Source organism: Alternaria dauci, chromosome 4, assembly GCF_042100115.1.
Source record: "Alternaria dauci strain A2016 chromosome 4, whole genome shotgun sequence".
In the NCBI taxonomy this organism is placed as follows: Eukaryota; Fungi; Ascomycota; class Dothideomycetes; order Pleosporales; family Pleosporaceae; genus Alternaria; species Alternaria dauci.
This window is the reverse complement of record NC_091275.1, coordinates 2,527,506-2,544,374: the sequence shown is the minus strand read 5'-3', so window position 1 is coordinate 2,544,374 and position 16,869 is coordinate 2,527,506. Positions and strand designations below refer to the sequence as shown.

At 51.3% G+C, this 16,869-nt stretch overlaps 5 protein-coding genes across 5 annotated transcripts; 3 read left to right on the top strand and 2 right to left on the bottom strand.

Annotated features, from left to right (window-relative positions):
* The first annotated feature begins 3,420 nt into the window (after window positions 1–3,420).
* On the top strand, window positions 3,421–7,334 carry ACET3X_005394 (uncharacterized protein). The gene is made up of 8 exons (XM_069451595.1): window positions 3,421–3,710; window positions 3,775–3,858; window positions 3,911–4,450; window positions 4,498–4,768; window positions 4,849–4,931; window positions 4,993–6,428; window positions 6,480–6,808; window positions 6,860–7,334. The coding sequence occupies exons 1-8, from the start codon at window positions 3,515–3,517 to the stop codon at window positions 7,158–7,160; spliced, it is 3,240 nt and encodes a 1,079-aa protein (XP_069307438.1). The 5' UTR covers window positions 3,421–3,514; the 3' UTR covers window positions 7,161–7,334.
* A 1,773-nt stretch (window positions 7,335–9,107) lies between these two features.
* On the top strand, window positions 9,108–10,417 carry ACET3X_005393 (uncharacterized protein; the record flags this gene model as incomplete). Its single annotated transcript, XM_069451593.1, has 5 exons — window positions 9,108–9,399; window positions 9,463–9,485; window positions 9,545–10,053; window positions 10,136–10,314; window positions 10,374–10,417. The coding sequence occupies 5 exons, from the start codon at window positions 9,108–9,110 to the stop codon at window positions 10,415–10,417; spliced, it is 1,047 nt and encodes a 348-aa protein (XP_069307437.1).
* A 628-nt stretch (window positions 10,418–11,045) lies between these two features.
* Window positions 11,046–11,853, bottom strand: ACET3X_005392 (uncharacterized protein; the record flags this gene model as incomplete). The annotated part of the gene is made up of 3 exons (XM_069451592.1): window positions 11,046–11,403; window positions 11,457–11,763; window positions 11,814–11,853. The coding sequence occupies 3 exons, from the start codon at window positions 11,851–11,853 to the stop codon at window positions 11,046–11,048; spliced, it is 705 nt and encodes a 234-aa protein (XP_069307436.1).
* A 1,220-nt stretch (window positions 11,854–13,073) lies between these two features.
* Window positions 13,074–14,626, bottom strand: ACET3X_005391 (uncharacterized protein; the record flags this gene model as incomplete). Its single annotated transcript, XM_069451591.1, has 3 exons — window positions 13,074–14,201; window positions 14,250–14,464; window positions 14,521–14,626. 3 exons carry the CDS (start codon window positions 14,624–14,626, stop codon window positions 13,074–13,076), a joined length of 1,449 nt encoding a protein of 482 aa, XP_069307435.1.
* Window positions 14,627–14,977: 351 nt separating this feature from the next.
* ACET3X_005390 (uncharacterized protein) lies at window positions 14,978–16,679 on the top strand. The gene is made up of 5 exons (XM_069451590.1): window positions 14,978–15,257; window positions 15,313–15,343; window positions 15,398–15,714; window positions 15,767–16,313; window positions 16,369–16,679. The coding sequence occupies exons 1-5, from the start codon at window positions 15,123–15,125 to the stop codon at window positions 16,500–16,502; spliced, it is 1,164 nt and encodes a 387-aa protein (XP_069307434.1). The 5' UTR covers window positions 14,978–15,122; the 3' UTR covers window positions 16,503–16,679.
* Window positions 16,680–16,869: the final 190 nt, after the last annotated feature.

The window sequence follows — 16,869 nt, the reverse complement described above, 5'->3', positions numbered from 1 at the left end:
ACGACCAGTATGTGTTGGTCTCGTTGATCACGCAGGCACGGCCACGATCCCACGCACCAGGAACAGAGGAGGACGGTAGAGGCGGAGGAGGAGGAGACGCTGTTGATGAAGACGCTGCTGAGGAAGGCGCTGCTGAGGAAGACGCTGTCGCAGAAGACGCTGTCGCAGAAGACGCTGTCGCAGAAGACGCTGTGGATTCCTGCCGACGACGGGGACTTGAAGAATTGATGAATCCGGAGATGATGGACATGGCAGAGGGGTTAAAATCAAACGCATTCGAGTCTTTGGCTAGGATCTCGCCGACCATGCCGTCGACATACGCAACCTTGTCTTCGGGGCGTCCACGTAACATCGCCGCAACAGTGTCGTCTGGGTGGGGGGTAGTAAACTGCATACTGGTGTCTATGTGGCTCTGGCTTGCTTAAGAGAGGGGAAGTGAGACAGAGTTGTTGTGCATTTTGACCTTCCCGCCAAGACTGCGAGCGGGCTAGCGTCCTTAGCGAACGGTCACCTAGGCGATGCTCGAAGAGGATTAAGGGAGTGATGGTGAGAGGGGAGGAACATCGAAAATCTACCAGTCAGAGGAAGCGCTGAGGCATAAACACGCCGGTGTCGAGGTTTTCGCGAGATGTACCATACAAGAAGAGATCGACAGTGACATTTTGGACCATGGCATTACGACAAAGGTCTCTGGTCAACATGTGGCATCTTATTGGGGTAAAGTCGGCACTTGAAGGTATTCTAGAGGAAGAGGAGATGTTGTCTAACCGTAGTCGATGAAATGTCACGATCCATTTCCGGCGACTTCATACCCATAGTTCCCGAGGTCTGCTTGATGGCATGTTTAAGCCAGGCTACTTTCGCCAAGAGCTAACTCAGAGCAAAGTGCTGATCGATATGCATGAGTCTGACAGTTGCTTCCCCAGTGACGCGCCTTCGACTTAGAGCACGAACTTCAGGAGCACTGCGGAATATTTGTTCCCGAGGAGGTGTTTCGGCCCTCAATTGCTCCTGCAGATTACCTAAGGTAGCAGCTGTCGAACTCTAAATCGTGGACTGCTGCATATAGCCTTCTGATCTACCTAGGTACAATTTGGCGTAGAAGACGTCTTTCACATTCCTGCACGAAGGAACAATTGGCGAGAATGCCGCAAGACTGATCTTAATGTCGCGGATGAGAACCTGGAGATTTGGATGAACGCCTCTTGTCCACTTCTGGTACGTCCCCAAGTCGAAACAGTTTTGTCCAAAGAATACTTCTCGCACGACTGGCGGCAGCAGCTTCGCCACCAAGCTTATCCTCAGAGCCTCAGCCAGTGGCTTGAGAAACTTGGACTCGTACCTTGCGGCAGACTTGTAGTAGCCTCGTGTCGGTCTCTCCAGCTTGGGCTCACCGCCCACATACTTTGTGTTATGCGGGAGAAGCTCTACCTCCTCGACGAGTATATGTTTGAGTATCTCCATGTGTATCTCGGGCAGATCGACGAATGTAGGACGAGGGTGGTTTGTGCCTGCGGGCGTCGGTAGAGGGACATCCGCAGCGGCGACGTTGGGGTTTTTGAGCTCGTCGGCAGCTACTGGAGACAATGAAGATGGATAGGGCTACTGCAATCATTCAGATTATAACTAGAACCGTGAGGTCTGTCGTATACATACCATGAGTGGAGTTGGAACGATCAAGGTATTGCTGCTTGTGGACTCCGACGGCCAGCTACGGCGGCTAATGAGGTTGGAATACTTTGGACCGTGTGTTCTCACAGAGTCTACACAGTATGAGTGTTGTAGTTGGTAGTAACCATATGGAAGTCGCAAGGGTGGAATAGTACAAGTCCATGCGTGTATCGCGGATATGCACTTTCATTGAATGTTGAACGCGTATCACACACACCAAAAGGTCCTCTGCCCATAACAAGACCCTACAATCAGGTGAACTGAAAGCAAAGAGCCGGATCTAGTTCCAACGAATTTATAAAGATGTAGGGCTCATCTAGATGTGTATGTCCTCACTGCAGCACCTGAGAGTCGCTCCCAAAGAATACACCTACAATCACAATGAACATATCTATGCCGTTCCGAGGTGGCGGACTGAGCATCTGCATTGGGCTGTGACTGTCCCATTAGCTGTAGAGCTGCCATTGTGATATTGTGCTTGAAAAAGCAATACACCAGCAACACCAGGCAGCTTCATATACTTGCGCACGAATACCTCGACTCGTCGGTTTCACGACACCCACAATACCACGCCGAGCACCACGGTACAGCGGTGACCCAGATGACAGGCTCCAGCGAAACAAAACCATAGCCATACACCAATCCAACAGCTCCGAAAGCCAGTCTGACATGCTCGTGGTCTGTGACTGTACATTTGTGTGGTGGGTGTTCATTGCGAGGGGGATTTCATACGTGGTGGTAAGCTTCGCGTGCTCCAGGTCGGCGTCTCTTGGCTCGGGGGAACTTCGTTGCGCACAGACAACCTTGGAAGCTTGGAGAAGCCGCCCCTTTCCATGAGCGGGCATCCTCTGTTACCACCCACAACTCTGCCTGAGGTGCCACCTCTCAATGAACTTGATGGCTTTGCACATATTTTCGCGACGAACCTTGCCTGCATGAACGGCCATCCACGTGCACTCACGGTGATTTTCTGGGGCTCGAAACTCAGCATGTAGACACACGTAGACGGCCTAAGCGAATGCGAAAACAAATTCCATCGTCCCCCACATTGCCGTCAAGTTCACTCGAAACACGCCTGCAATGCTCGTTCGCGCGACCCCCGATACGACGCTGTTATTGGAACATGAACATGCCGGTGGGACTTCAGAGGGCCCACAAACCCGGGTTGCTTCAACAGGCAGTCGCTCACCACTGCAAAACTTCACTAAAGCGCCAGGAAAGCCATGCCCCTTTCTTTTGAAACGAGATGACTACATTCAAGGGAGGGTGAGGTCGAAAATCGCGCATGGTCATAGGCTGAACCGGCAGAAGCCTGATTTCTTGCATCGCAGCGTGGCTGTGTACGTGTTCGAAAATCGCTCACGGCTAACCATCAACGGTCCCGAACAACACCACCGCCAACGGATTATCATGCTCACGTGGGAAAAGCTTCGGCGGGATACCTCTGACGGCCGCGATTTACCTGTTGCAGCACCCTGGTCTTGTCTTGGATTGTATGAGGTATTTGTGCGTCGAATCGCTTCAACTCAATTATGACAAAGAGGTGAAAGCTCTAGTACCACATTTTTGGTGTAATTTCATGTAGCTCAGCTTTCCGAGGATCTCTTACGTGCTAGAAACGCCTCCCAGAGCGAACGAGCACGTGTTTGACGCGTTGCCAGAGCTGCCAGAGCCGCGCTGCCTGTCATGACGGCAAATGATCTTCCCACTCGTCAAAGTATAAGTCGCCGTTCATGCATCCATGAGTCTTGTGCTACCTCTCTTCTCGCTTTCTACCTCTTTTCCGCACATTCCTTGTGGTGCTTCATTTGGTGTCTAGCCCACGACAGCGACACGTCTGTCCATGGATCAGGAAGAGAAGGCGGCACCTCGCGTCCGTTTCGGAGAGCTCCGCCTTCCTGAGGAAGAAGACGGATATGTGACGCACGAACGTCATCATGAGCGTAACCTGTCACGACGGTCCAGTGTGGGCAGTCTCTCCATCCGCAGTGCTGGAGGAGCTCGTACTGTCCAGCCCGAGACTGCGCTGCCTATCACTTGTAAGAGATGCCTCCAGATGGACCGCCTGTGAGACAAGTTCTGACCTTCCCAATTGATACCCAGACCGCACGCTTTCCATTGAGATCGATGAGGGTCAGCATAAGAAACAGTTCGAAGTGAAAAAAGCCAAAGAGAAGGCTGCCGTTGGTAAGTTCACTCATGCATAGCACACCTATTAGTACTAAACATGTCGTTGTAGATCTAGCTGACCTCGAATGGCATACACTCGCCGTCCACGAGCTGTGTCGTCGCCTCTCTGTCGATATCGAGCAGGGACTTTCCGAAGATCAGACAAAGCGTCGCCTCAACGAACATGGCCAGAACAAAATGACACCTCCACCCTCGGGTCTGCTTTGGAAGCTCATAGGTTATTTCTTCGGTGGCTTTGGTAGCATCCTCGTGATTGCCGGTATACTGGTGTTCATCGCGTGGAAGCCTCTTGGTCACCCGCCAGCGGTTGCCAACTTGGCACTTGCATGTGTGTTGCTTGCTGTCTGGCTTATACAAGCTGCCTTCAATGCATGGCAAGATTGGTCGACAAGTAGGGTGATGGCATCCATCGGAACCATGCTGCCTGATCAGTGCATCGTTATGCGCAACGGATCACATGCCAGCATTTCAGCATTGGACCTGGTACCTGGCGATGTCATTGTTATCAAGCAGGGCAACAAGCTGCCTGCAGATGTTCGTTTCGTCGACATCTCCAGTGATGCCATGTTCGACCGCGCAATCCTTACTGGTCAGTATTACGTGTAAAACCTAGGTACAAAGCCTAACATACATCAGGTGAATCCGAGCCTGTCATAGGTACCGTCGAAGCAACTGAAGACAACTATCTCGAGACCAACAACATCGGTTTGCAAGGAACACACTGCATTTCAGGCTCCTGCTTGGGTGTGTGCGTTGCCACTGGCGACAACACCATCTTCGGTCGCATCGCAAAGCTTACCTCGGACCCAAAGACAGGCATGACACCATTGCAAAAGGAGATCCTGCGTTTTGTGCTCATCATCTCACTCTTCATCACCACAGTCGTGATTCTCATCGTTGTTCTCTGGTATGTTTGTGGTTGGTCTAGAGCGACATGTCTATGCTTAGCTCTTTACGAATTGAAGAATCTGTACTTACGCGTTTCAGGGCAGCATGGTTGAGGAAATCTCATCCCACTTGGATCGACGTGCCTCTTCTCATCGTCAGTTGTGTGTCTTGCGCTGTTGCATGTAACACACTACCAATCCGTACATCCATCATACGTGTGCTGACTTCACTGCTTCTTTCTAGTCATTCCCGAAGGCTTACCGATTGCACTTACGACGAGCCTGACCATTGTTGCCAACATCATGCGCAAAAACAAGATTCTCTGCAAATCGCTCAAGACTGTCGAAACACTGGGCTCCGTTTCAGTGATCTGTTCTGACAAGACTGGAACGTTGACCAAGAACAAGATGGTGGCCACGGACATCTATGCAGCGGGCGAAGAGTATACCACGGATGCCGCGCGCGACATGATGGCGGTGTTTCGGTCTGAGAAGAACCTCGCGGTGCTTTCTAAACCTAAGCAAAGCATCATGGACCACGTCCGTATCCTCGGTGGCCTCTGCAATTCTGGTGAATTTGACGCTGCTACGTCACATTTGCCTATCGCGGAACGCAAGATCAACGGCGATGCCACAGACCAAGCGATACTTCGACTTTCTGAAACCCTCGGCTCAGTGGCTGAGTTACGTCGCGACTGGAAAAAGGTTTTCGAGATCGCGTTCAACAGCAAGAACAAGTTCATGGTCCGAATTATGACACCTGCCAGCCAGACATCAACGAGCAACAATGCCACTCTCATGGTCAAGGGAGCTCCTGATATCCTCCTGCCTCGATGCGACCTTCTCCTCAACGACAAAGGAGAAGAAGTGGAGCTTACCGACGCCCAACGCCTTCGTATCGAAACCGTCAAAGACAGTTGGTCCCGCCAGGGCAAGCGCGTCATACTCCTCGCTCGTAAGCCGACCATTGTGCCATTTTCCAGCCATCCTGAGAAAGAAGTGATGGTCGCGGCCCGGGAGGGTCTTACGTTTGTCGGCATCGTTGGTATCGTTGATCCCCCCCGCAACGAGATCCCAGAGGTAGTGCGTGTTCTTCGAGGAGCTTCCATCCGAATCTTCATGGTGACTGGTGATTTCAAACTCACGGCCCAGGCGATCGCCGAAGAGTGCGGCATCATTTCGAACTCTGCATTGGTAGACGACATCAGCGCTCTTGATCGAGGTGGAAAGATTGGCACTACGAAACAGTCGATTGTCTTGAGTGGGCCAGAACTCATTACCCTGAACGAGGCGCAGTGGGATCAACTCTGCCTGTATCAGGAGATTGTGTTCGCGAGGACGACTCCTGAACAGAAGCTTCGTATCGTCAAGGAATTCCAGGCCCGTGATAACATTGTCGGTATGACGGGTGATGGTGTCAACGATGCTCCATCGCTGAAAGCCGCAGACATTGGTATCGCCATGGGTAGTGGTTCGGACATCGCCATTGAAGCTGCTGACATGGTTCTTCTCGACTCATTCGCCGCCATCATTGAGGCTGTTCAATACGGCAGACTCGTCTACGACAATCTCAAGAAGACCATTGTTTACTTGCTTCCCGCAGGTAGCTTCAGTGAGCTGTGGCCGGTCGTTACCAATGTCGCATTCGGAATTCCGCAAATCCTGTCGTCTTTTCTCATGGTAAGCACTTCTCCTTTTGATGACGAATGCTGGTAAGCTAACGCTATTCAGATCATTATTTGCTGTCTCACCGACTGTGCCGCCGCTATCACTCTTGCCTATGAAAAGCCAGAGGCCGATTTGATGCTTCGGCCTCCCCGCAACCCCAAGAAAGACCGACTGGTCAACGCCCGACTCATTTTTCATGCCTACTTCGTCGTCGGTCTGCTGGAGTGCTTTCTAGCCTTTACCATGAGTTTTTGGTATATGGAGCGCAAAGGAGTTCCATTCACGGCAATGTGGCTGAAGTTTGGTGTGTATGACGAACAGTACGATCCGGACTATGTCACGGAAATCGCGAACCAGGCCTCCAGTGTCTACTTCGTTACACTGGTAATCATGTAGGTTTGAACGAGCAAGTGATGTTTAGAACCGGCTGACATAACTGGCAGGCAAATATTCAACCTACTTGCTACTCGCACCCGTAGGCTCAGCATCTTCCAGCAGCCGCCGATCTTTAACAAAGCGACTCAGAACTGGTCACTCTTCCCTGCAATGGTCTTCGCCATTGTTGTTGTCTTCATTTTCTGCTATATTCCATCTCTTCAGGACACTATCGACACGAGGACGATATCCGTCGAGCACTGGTTCCTTCCGGCTGCTTTTGGCATGGGATTGCTCATGATCGATGAGGCAAGAAAGTTTTGCGTGCGCCGATGGCCCAACGGCCTGCTTGCAAAGATTGCTTGGTGATTCTCTTATTCTTCTTTAAAGATGACAGTTGCTTGGCTCACTCGGCATTGTATCGTCGTAGAGATTGGCTTACCAGACAGTCCGCATCAGTGGCAATTTTGGGCAGACCATACTTACGTCCGCCACTTTGTGCGATTTGGCACACGTGTATCACGTCCTTTAAATAAACAGAGCCAACCCTCTTCTTTGTATTCACCAGTGTTCCTTTTTACCAAGGACTGTGCCTCTCCTCCACATGTGCAATCGTCCCACAATGCACTATGGTATTTCTTACTTCAGCCGCAATATCCAGAGATGTGCAACCCTTACCCTCGGCAATTTTCCATGCGATACCCCACACGAACTGCCTTGCACGACGGGGAGTCGCGTGGCTGAAGTGCCGGCGAGTGAGTGCAAGGGGCCTTCGTCAGCTGGTGCCAATCTAAATACCTTGTAATATGTCGGCTGTTGCAAAGGACAACTCAGGACGTCGGCCTGATTATACTGGTCGCGGCTAAAGGCGACCGTACCACGATCGGCGTTCTGCATGTGGAACGATAGATGAATTTGGTCATGGAACAGAAGCAAAGCTTGGTCTCCACGGATGATTTTCCATGCAGTGAGGAGAGCGTTACTACATGGGTGTTAGCGCCTGCTCCGGAGTGAAGAGCCAAGCAACGACGCCCCGCAGACTTCATCAAACCTTGCTCCGACTTCATCGTTCCACATGCCAGCGACGACGCGCCACTAGAATTCCCCATCGCCGTACGACTTTCGAGACAAGTGTGTGGTTCCAATGCATGACATCTTGACGGTCTACGGCGTGTCTTCATAAACGCACAGTTTGTCCTGGCCATCTGGTGGCGCGCAGTAGTGCTTCCAACAAAGCCGAAAGTTCGTAAGTGCTTTGAGTTAACCACCACATATAGCCCCAAGATCTGGAAAGTGGATCATGCTTGGTGCCTCTGTTTTCCAACACTTTATTCCCACGCACGTTCACTGCGCGATCATATCAATCTGACACCAAAGTCAGCCCGGAGGTTCGAAGGCACCGCTCGCACGACGTAATATCGCCGACGTGAGAGCCAAACTATTTTCGCATCTCAATCAGCCTCAAAATTACACCCATGAGTTCCTTCCCAAAAGATATGGAAGCTCCAGAGCATCCAAGTATGCAGACCCCCTCGGCAGCATGTTCGAGCGGTCGATGACCCACGTTAATTTGGATTGTAATGCTGATCCCCACCCCACGCTGTAAGTAGATGCGACTGACGAAGTTCTGCGCACTGATGGTCTGCACACGGTTGATGGCACTCACACTTAAGACTTTCTGCGCTTGAGATGTCTCCAGATTCGCTGCAGCGCCCTACCAGCTCCTCAGCAGACGGACTATCAATCGTTTGTTCTTTGCAAACTCTCTTCTTAGGAATCTTTGGCCTACACTACACCGAATCCTATCTGTTCGACGGATGGAAGCCAAGAGCCTTGGAAAATACATCATAAGGGTGCTTTGCCACCAGTGTCACAGGCGTAATATCATGAGCGGCAAATCTAAAGCCTGCACCCGGGCATCCGGGCTTGTCGGTGCTCAAATCAGCTGTGTGATTTGATAGCGAAAGTGATAAGCTGCAACTTCTTCCCAGTGCACCCTCTAGAATTTGTTGTTCTTTGGTTCATCTTACGAAGTGGGCGAACAATATGCGTCGCGAGCTTCCCCAGCCCAATCATTATACCACCTTATATTAGACCCATAATTTGCAGGATTGATCGATCAGAATCTCCCCGTGGTCCGGCAGTTGTCCTCGTGGACAACACCAAATCGGTGATTACTTCCACGTTCTGTTTATAAGAGAAGTTACTACGGAATAAGGCTGTGAGCTCTGCGTCTCTTCACTTATCATCGTTCATTTCGTCGAGTATCACTCACATCTTCACGAGTCGAAAACCACGTTATAATCGCCAGTCACGATGCAGTGGGCTACCTTACTTGCTGCGGCCACGGCCCTTGCCGGAAATGTTGCGGCGCAAAACATGTTGCGATTTGCTTGCTCGCAGCTTGTCGTCGAACGAACAGATCCCCTTGTCAACCCCGGTGTGAAGTATACGCCTCATCTTCATCAGATCGTCGGAGGTGACGCTTTCAACATCACGATGGATCCTGCAAACGATCCCGCGCAGCTTTCAAAGTGTACATCCTGCAGCTTCGTCCAGGATAAGTCGAACTACTGGACCGCCGTCATGTTTTTCAAGGCAAAGAACGGTAAGTTTTGATAGCGCACAACGCATGTGAGACATACACTGACTTCGTACCTCCATCCTTTAGGAACGTACATCCGTGTGCCCCAGGTATGTGACATGATGTTGAGGAAGAGAACGACAGGACACATCACTGACAGATGACTCAGATCGGAAATGGTGGACCGCAAGGAAAGCTCATCAACGACGGCGGTCTTGACGTTTACTACATCCCAAGTGGCAAAGTCACAGCCTTCAAGAAGGGATTCCGTATGCTTGCCGGCTCAGCCACCAATACCGACCCCAGCAAAGTCAAGCTCTCCAATATCTGCCATCGTTGCTGGACTTCCCCCTCTGAAAGCACCTTCGTCGGTGGTGCACCTTGCTCCGGCAGTGATACCGTCGCCATCCCCAAAGACCCCAAGTGCAAGCTCATCCGCCAGACCATCATCTTTCCCACTTGCTGGGACGGCAAGAACCTTGACTCGCCGGACCATCAGAGTCACGTTGCTTACGGTCAAGGCTCAGGTGCGAACGGAGGCGGCGCCTGTCCATCCTCCCACCCAGTCAAGCTTCCTCAGGTCATGTACGAGCTGATGTGGGATGTCAACAAGTTTGCCGACAAGAGCTTGTGGCCCACTGATGGTTCCGATCCTTTCGTTTACAGCATGAACATCGGGTAAGTCTATCCGCCTTTTCAACTCTCACCTAGGAGCGCTTGTCTCCAGCAAGATCGAACACAGCTAACAATGAACCTCTAGCGGTGCTGCTGCACACGGCGACTACGTTTTCGGTTGGGAAGGCGACTCTCTCCAGAAGGCTATGGACAACAACTGCAACCTCAACACCGCTTGCCCCAAGGCTGGTCTTACCGTCCAGCAGCCTGCGCAATACAACGCTTGCAAGAAGAAGCAGCAGGCTCCCGAAGATGTCGACGGCTGTAAGTACCCCATTTCCAATCTGTTTGACTACAGGGCGAAGCTAACACATGCATTACAGGGCTCAAGGAGATGCCGCTTGGTGACATGGCCATCAAGGCTTAGATGCGATCGGTCCTTGCACCTATCTTATGGCTACGGCGAATCACTTGCTACACGCTCGGTCACCTAATGCTGGAAGGGGTTCATGTGGTTCTTTCTGCTTAGCACTCGTTTGGCATCATCTTGTATAATTCTGTAGATTGCGGAGGACAATACGAATGCACGTCGCTGCTGCTATATCTGTGCTTTTTGCCATGTAACATGTTCGTGATGCTGTTGCTCACAAACTGTCAGCTGCAGTCGCGTCCTGTTCCTTCCTTATCACCACGCCTAGCCTTGTTGTGCAAGGAGTGTCGGCCCATGTATTTCTCGAAAAGTCTTAGCTATTCAAGAGCAATACTGCGAACTCCACAAGCATAGATATCTCACATGATTTGGTGATGATGCACCGAGAGTGGTTCGATCATTCTAAGCAAGTCAAACTGAACACGCTTATAAACCTCTCTCCTAGAGCTCTAGCACAAAGCAGCCCAAAATCCCCATCGCACCATCAAGGGTTTTCCAAGGAAAACACAGACTTCTGCTATGCCTGATATGTTCATAGAAAGCGCAAACAGTATCTACAAAACTCCGATCAACCACTCCTCCAGAGTCTACACCTTACAACATAAGCCAAACACTATAGGCAGATCTAAATCCTCCCCGTGAGGTTTCCAGTCTCTCCAGTACTCGCAACCCCATTCTTGCTCAACAGTGCTTGGAAATCCTGATTCGCGCCCGCAGAGAAGTCATGCGTGATGTAGTTATACACATCATGCACCGGTATCGTTGCGCTGGTCGAAGACGGGTTCGACACTTTGCCCTGCGCGCAAGCAAAACCAAGACGTTTGCTACCATTGGGGTCGATGCGTACCGTACCGGATGAACCGGTGTATGTAGTGCAGCCGGTGCATTTGACGGTGTATTGCCAGTGTGTACTGTTTGACTTGTTGCCAGTTGTCAAGGGCGTGTAGGTTGCAGAGGGGTATTGCTGAGGCGTGGAGTGGCCGCTATCGCACATATCAGAAAGCAATTTGCCTACCGCTGGACAAAAGTGACTTACGTAGCCCATCGCGAAGATACAGTGGGTTTTTGGCCGTTGGGGTATGACACTGTGAGGGGGTTCCGGACCATACTGCCGCCCCAGGCGAGACCGACCCAACCGAGAGAGTTGGGCGCAATAACTTGGAGGACCACGTCGTAGGGCTGACCCGCTAGGACGTTGGCAGGTTGTGCTATGCGGTAGATGATATTGGAGCTGAGCGTTGCAGCTGCTTTCGTCTCGGAGAATGTGAAGCCTGTTTCCGGGTCATTGTAGCTCACAGCGCGAGGCGCTAGACGTTGTGATCCTGAAGTTGGCCATCCTTGAGCTACACATCGTTAGTTGGGATCGCACTTTGTGTAAGTCAAAGTTACTCACCAAGGCCAGCCAAAGCCGCAAGACCGTAGGTGAAATGCATCTCAACCGTTTTGCCAATCTACAATATTTTGTCCAGTCTACAGATAGAGAAACAGCAGCACGAGAATAATTTGAGGCTTTCAAAGGAGTGGAAAATATTGTGCGTGTCACAAGTAAGATTTGGAGCGACAAGATGCCTTAATAAAAGCGAATCGAGACTCGCCAAGCTGGCGCACTGGAGATCCATCCACTCGACAAACACAGCATAAAGTACAAAGGGGCGATATACAAGCACGCGTGCAAGATAAACTAGAATAGCAACCAGCTTATCCAGGTTAAGACCTTACTGCCACGCGTGACTGACTTCACTGTGACCCGGGTGTAAGGTTCTGAGGCTTCTGGAGTGCGGGCCTCCATCCATAGAAAAGTCTATGATTACCACCCAAGCAGTGTCGAAACCTCCTTGCTGAATGTGACCTTCCGGGTCCGGTGAAAATCCTGATTCTGGAAGGTCGTGAGTGATAGTGTGATGCGCGTTGCGTGGACTGTGAGAGGTTGGTGAATTTATCCGCATAGTGTGTTAAGTGAAGGATAGATAGGTTTGTGTATCGAAGAAGTGGAGATGCGTTGCCACGGACCTAGGAGACATCATCGCGACTATGAAGATAGCAGTATTCCGACTCAACATGCAGCAAATGTGAAAGGGGTTGATGCCAGATTGCAACAAGAAGGCTGTAACGAAAATGTACTGCTCATGAAAGCGCGTAAGCGAGATGATCGTGACCGTGAACCACATCGACTGTGTGTACCCCAGATGCAGTACACCGAGTGTTGATGCCACCGCAAGCGAGCGCCAAAACATGCACTCGCTCCGAATCGCTTCCCCACATTTCGCTTGTGGGGCAGTAATACACCCACGCGGAGCTCACGTGGCTTGCCGCTTGTGGCGCTGGGAAGCTTATCGTCACAATGTTGCGACAAGATGTGGTCTGGTAATCGAGGACAGAATGTTGATATTACCACCTGCCCCATGTAGTTTCCCTAAGGCAGCGGTTGCCGGTCCGCGGAAAGAACTTTGAGCAGCCGACATGGAGACCAAGAAGCAGGGTATGTCTTCAATGTGATGAACAACTTCTGCGGAAATTGGCAATATAGACCGCTGGTGTAACGAAATCGTATATGGTATCAGGTTGCGTTAGCGCAAACGGGAACTGACGCCTAAAAGTGACATAATTTTACAGACCGTGTGCAAGCCGTCGCTCATGCTTTTAACATCAAAACTCAACCTTGTGTGAGCTTTTGCATCTTCTGCGCAACTACACAAATTGACCTCATGATACCCAGCTTCGCCTGCTGTGCACCGCCGGATCTCGCAAACCAGAACCCAGTGACGGCGACAGAAGCAAGCGCCAATCCAACCACGCTGTGCAGTATTTTGGCCTGTCTTTGTGACGCCTGGATGACTTTGGAGTATCGCAAGTTACTGAACGTGACTCGCGAGTACTGGGTAGCCCAGCCAGCGCTTGGAATATAGAGGTAGAGCTGCTCTTCCACCCACTTTCGCAAAAGATATAGCGGTTTCTTGACATCACTTGCCATCTCGCGATAATTGCCCATGGCAAGATCGTTGATGGCGTGTGCGTCAGGAGTTCGCTCTTTGGTATATTCACTTAGTGCCTTGGACCGTTCGTTGGGATATTTGTCAATGAAGTCAAAGAGAACGCGAACATCTTCCAGCCCAGCGTTCATCCCTTGACCGTAAAATGGCACCATAGCATGCGCAGCATCTCCTACAATGACTCCAGAATCTTCGTAGTGGTATGGGGTGCATTTGACTGAGATCAAAGGCAGGTGCTGGTTAGATGTGTACTGCTTGCGGAGGTCGTCTTCCGTAATGAGGTCTGGCACAACACCCGGGAACTTCTCATCGAAGTACTCAACGACTTTTCCAGATGCGTCCAGCTGCTCAAATCCTTCTCTAGTCAAGAACAGCGTAGATGTGAAGGTCTTGTCAAGGTTTGGAAGTGCGATGAACATGGAATCATCTTGAGGCCAGATGTGTAGGTAATTTGGAGGTATGCGGAAATCGCCATTAGGTGCGGGTGGAACGTGAAATTGGCACCAGAGCTTGTCAATGTACTCTTGCTGGAACGACATGGGAACAAACTTCATCAAGTGATACCGAACCGCGGAGTGTGCACCGTCCGCACCGATCATAAGATCGAAGTTGATCTCGAACTCGTCGCCCTGCTCTTCGGGGGATTTAGTCCGATGCTCGAACCATGCGGTCTTCTTTCGAAAATCTGCGCCGACCAACTTATGGTTGAACATAAGCTTTACATTCGGCATGGCCTCTAAATGGTCGAGCAAAGTTTTATTCAGACCCGTTCGATCCATAGCCAACAAGCTCTACTCGAGTCAGCACAAAATCAGGTTAAACAATAGAATCATGCTCACTCTTCCTCGGGCATCATAAATCTGCGGTTGTCGAACATACTCTCCATTCTTTCTTAAATGGATCATGCGACCATGCATGGGAAATGTTTCTGCCAGTACTGCATCGGCAAGGTCGGATAGTCCGGTCTTGCGAAGGGAGTTTATGCCTCGCTCGGAGAGAGCAAGGTTGATGGACTTTGAAAAGTTTAGTGGTACAGTTCTAGGGTCTCGTAGATCTGGCTGACGTTAGGGTATTCGCTAGAACCGAGATGGTTCACAGGTCATGTCTTACCTGCTCTTAGTTCGTAGACTTCTACCTCATAATCGCGCACAGCCGCATAGAGCGCCGCCAGCGAGCCAACTGGCCCGGCCCCGACTACGACTACCTTCTGCGTCATGGTGCGAGGGACTGGAAGCGACGATGGGCCAAAAGATGGTGGAACCACTAGTGCGTGTTCTGAGGCGGGGTGGTGTGAGGTGGAGAGTAGGAGAGGGGTGAGAGAAAAGAGAGGCGAAACCCCATTCTCTACAGGGAAGAGAAAGGTGAGCCACGGGTAAAAATTATCAAACCATTACCAGAAAGTCAAAAACTCAGTAAGGATGGCAAAGTAGGGCTCATGGAGGACGTCAAGACCGAAAAAGGTAAGCGCAGCCTATGGCTAGCCGATACTTAGTAATCATTGATCGGCGGTCGGCGGCCTGGACCCTTGCGGCGATTTCCAACTTGACGATGCGGCGGTCGAACGAGAGGAGCGCTCCACCAGGCCTTTTGTGCGCAACCCGCTACTCGACACGGACAGTTTTACAGCGCGCTATAAACTGCAAAGCCTGAGAAAATATAGGCCACTCCCCGCCTTAGCCACACTTTTTGTTACTCTTACACCACCACACGCGATGGCCACGGACGCCCCGCGCAAATGCTCAGGCGATGACTGCGAAAACGATGCCGGCTCTCTGCAATGTCCAAACTGCCAGAAGATAGGAAAAGAAAGCTACTTCTGCTCGCAGGACTGCTTCAAGCGCAACTGGGTATATAGTGAGATTGCTCTTACATTGCAGACAAAACAGTCTAACGGCCCCGTAGAGTGAGCACAAGAAGGTCCACAAGTCACAAAGTAGTATTCTCCAAAACATCTTTACGCCAAAAGTAGTTTCTCACCCGGATCCAGCTACGGGTCACTACAACCCATTCCCCACGTACTCGTACACCGGCCCTCTTAGACCCGTATACCCGCTCTCGCCGCGCCGCGAAGTCCCCAAGCACATTAGACACCCAGACTACGCCAAGGATGGCATACCGCGTTCAGAGCAGGTCTTTGTCAACCGGAACAAGATCACGATCCTGAACAAAGAGGAGCAAGACGCGATGCGCAAGGTGTGCCGCTTCGGCCGAGAGATCTTGGACATTGCAGGAAGGGCGGCAAAGCCTGGAGTTACTACCGATTACATCGATGAGATCGTTCACAAGGCTACCATTGAGCGCGACGTAAGAGGAGCGACAGTCGTAACAAGACAGAGAGATGTGCTAACAGCAACAGTCTTACCCGTCACCCCTCAACTACTGCCACTTCCCGAAGTCTGTATGCACATCGCTAAACGAGGTCATCTGCCACGGCATCCCCGACCAGCGTGTGCTCAAAGACGGCGACATCTTGAACGTTGACATATCTGTCTACCACGGCGGTTTCCATGCGGATCTGAACGAAACATTCTACATCGGAGACAAGGCTTTGGCCAATCCAGATGCGGTGCGGGTAACGGAGACGGCGCGAGAGTGCTTGGACAAGGCTATCGAGATTGTCAAGCCGGGTACATTGTTCCGTGAATATGGAAACGTCATTGAGAAGCACGCAAAGAGCAAGAACTGCAGCGTGATCAGGACGTACTGCGGGCACGGTGTCAACCAGCTATTCCATTGTGCGCCCAACATTCCCCATTACGCCAAGAACAAGGCAGTTGGCACGGCAAAGCCTGGCATGTGCTTCACCATCGAGCCCATGATCAGTATTGGTTCGTACAGGGACAAGACGTGGCCCGACGAATGGACCAGTGTGACCCAGGATGGCTCTTTGACGGCGCAGTTCGGTTAGTCCCCGTCTCCATTGGCCCATGTACCCTTTTCAAAACTAACATGGCACAGAACACACCCTACTCGTGACAGAGGATGGCGTAGAGGTCCTGACCGCGCGACTACCAGACTCGCCCGGAGGTCCGGTGCAGATGCCGGGAACCACAAATGGGGAGACGAACGGCGAAGCGAAAGCAGCTGCTTAGGAGAAAAGTGAGGACATTTAGGGTCGCATATTGCTTCACGATACCACCATCATTAATGCATTGCGTGGCGTGGGTCAGCAAAACGGGGCATTGCTCTACTTGGCACTTGACAGAAGTGGTGGGCTGTTTCTGTCAGCGTATGATCGTGATGGACGTTGTAGCTATACACATGGCTGGCATTTGTGTCTCTGCACATGACGTTTTGTTTCGTTTTTCGTGTCGGCGAACAGTCTTGACCTCTGTGAAATCACTCATCTTCCGTTAAGCTTCGGTCGGACGATGTTGGCCCGCTCATCGCACACCTGCAAGCGAGGCGGATGACGCTAACGGTGCCTGCCCGCCCGCTGTCCAGGGAATCAATCGAGTC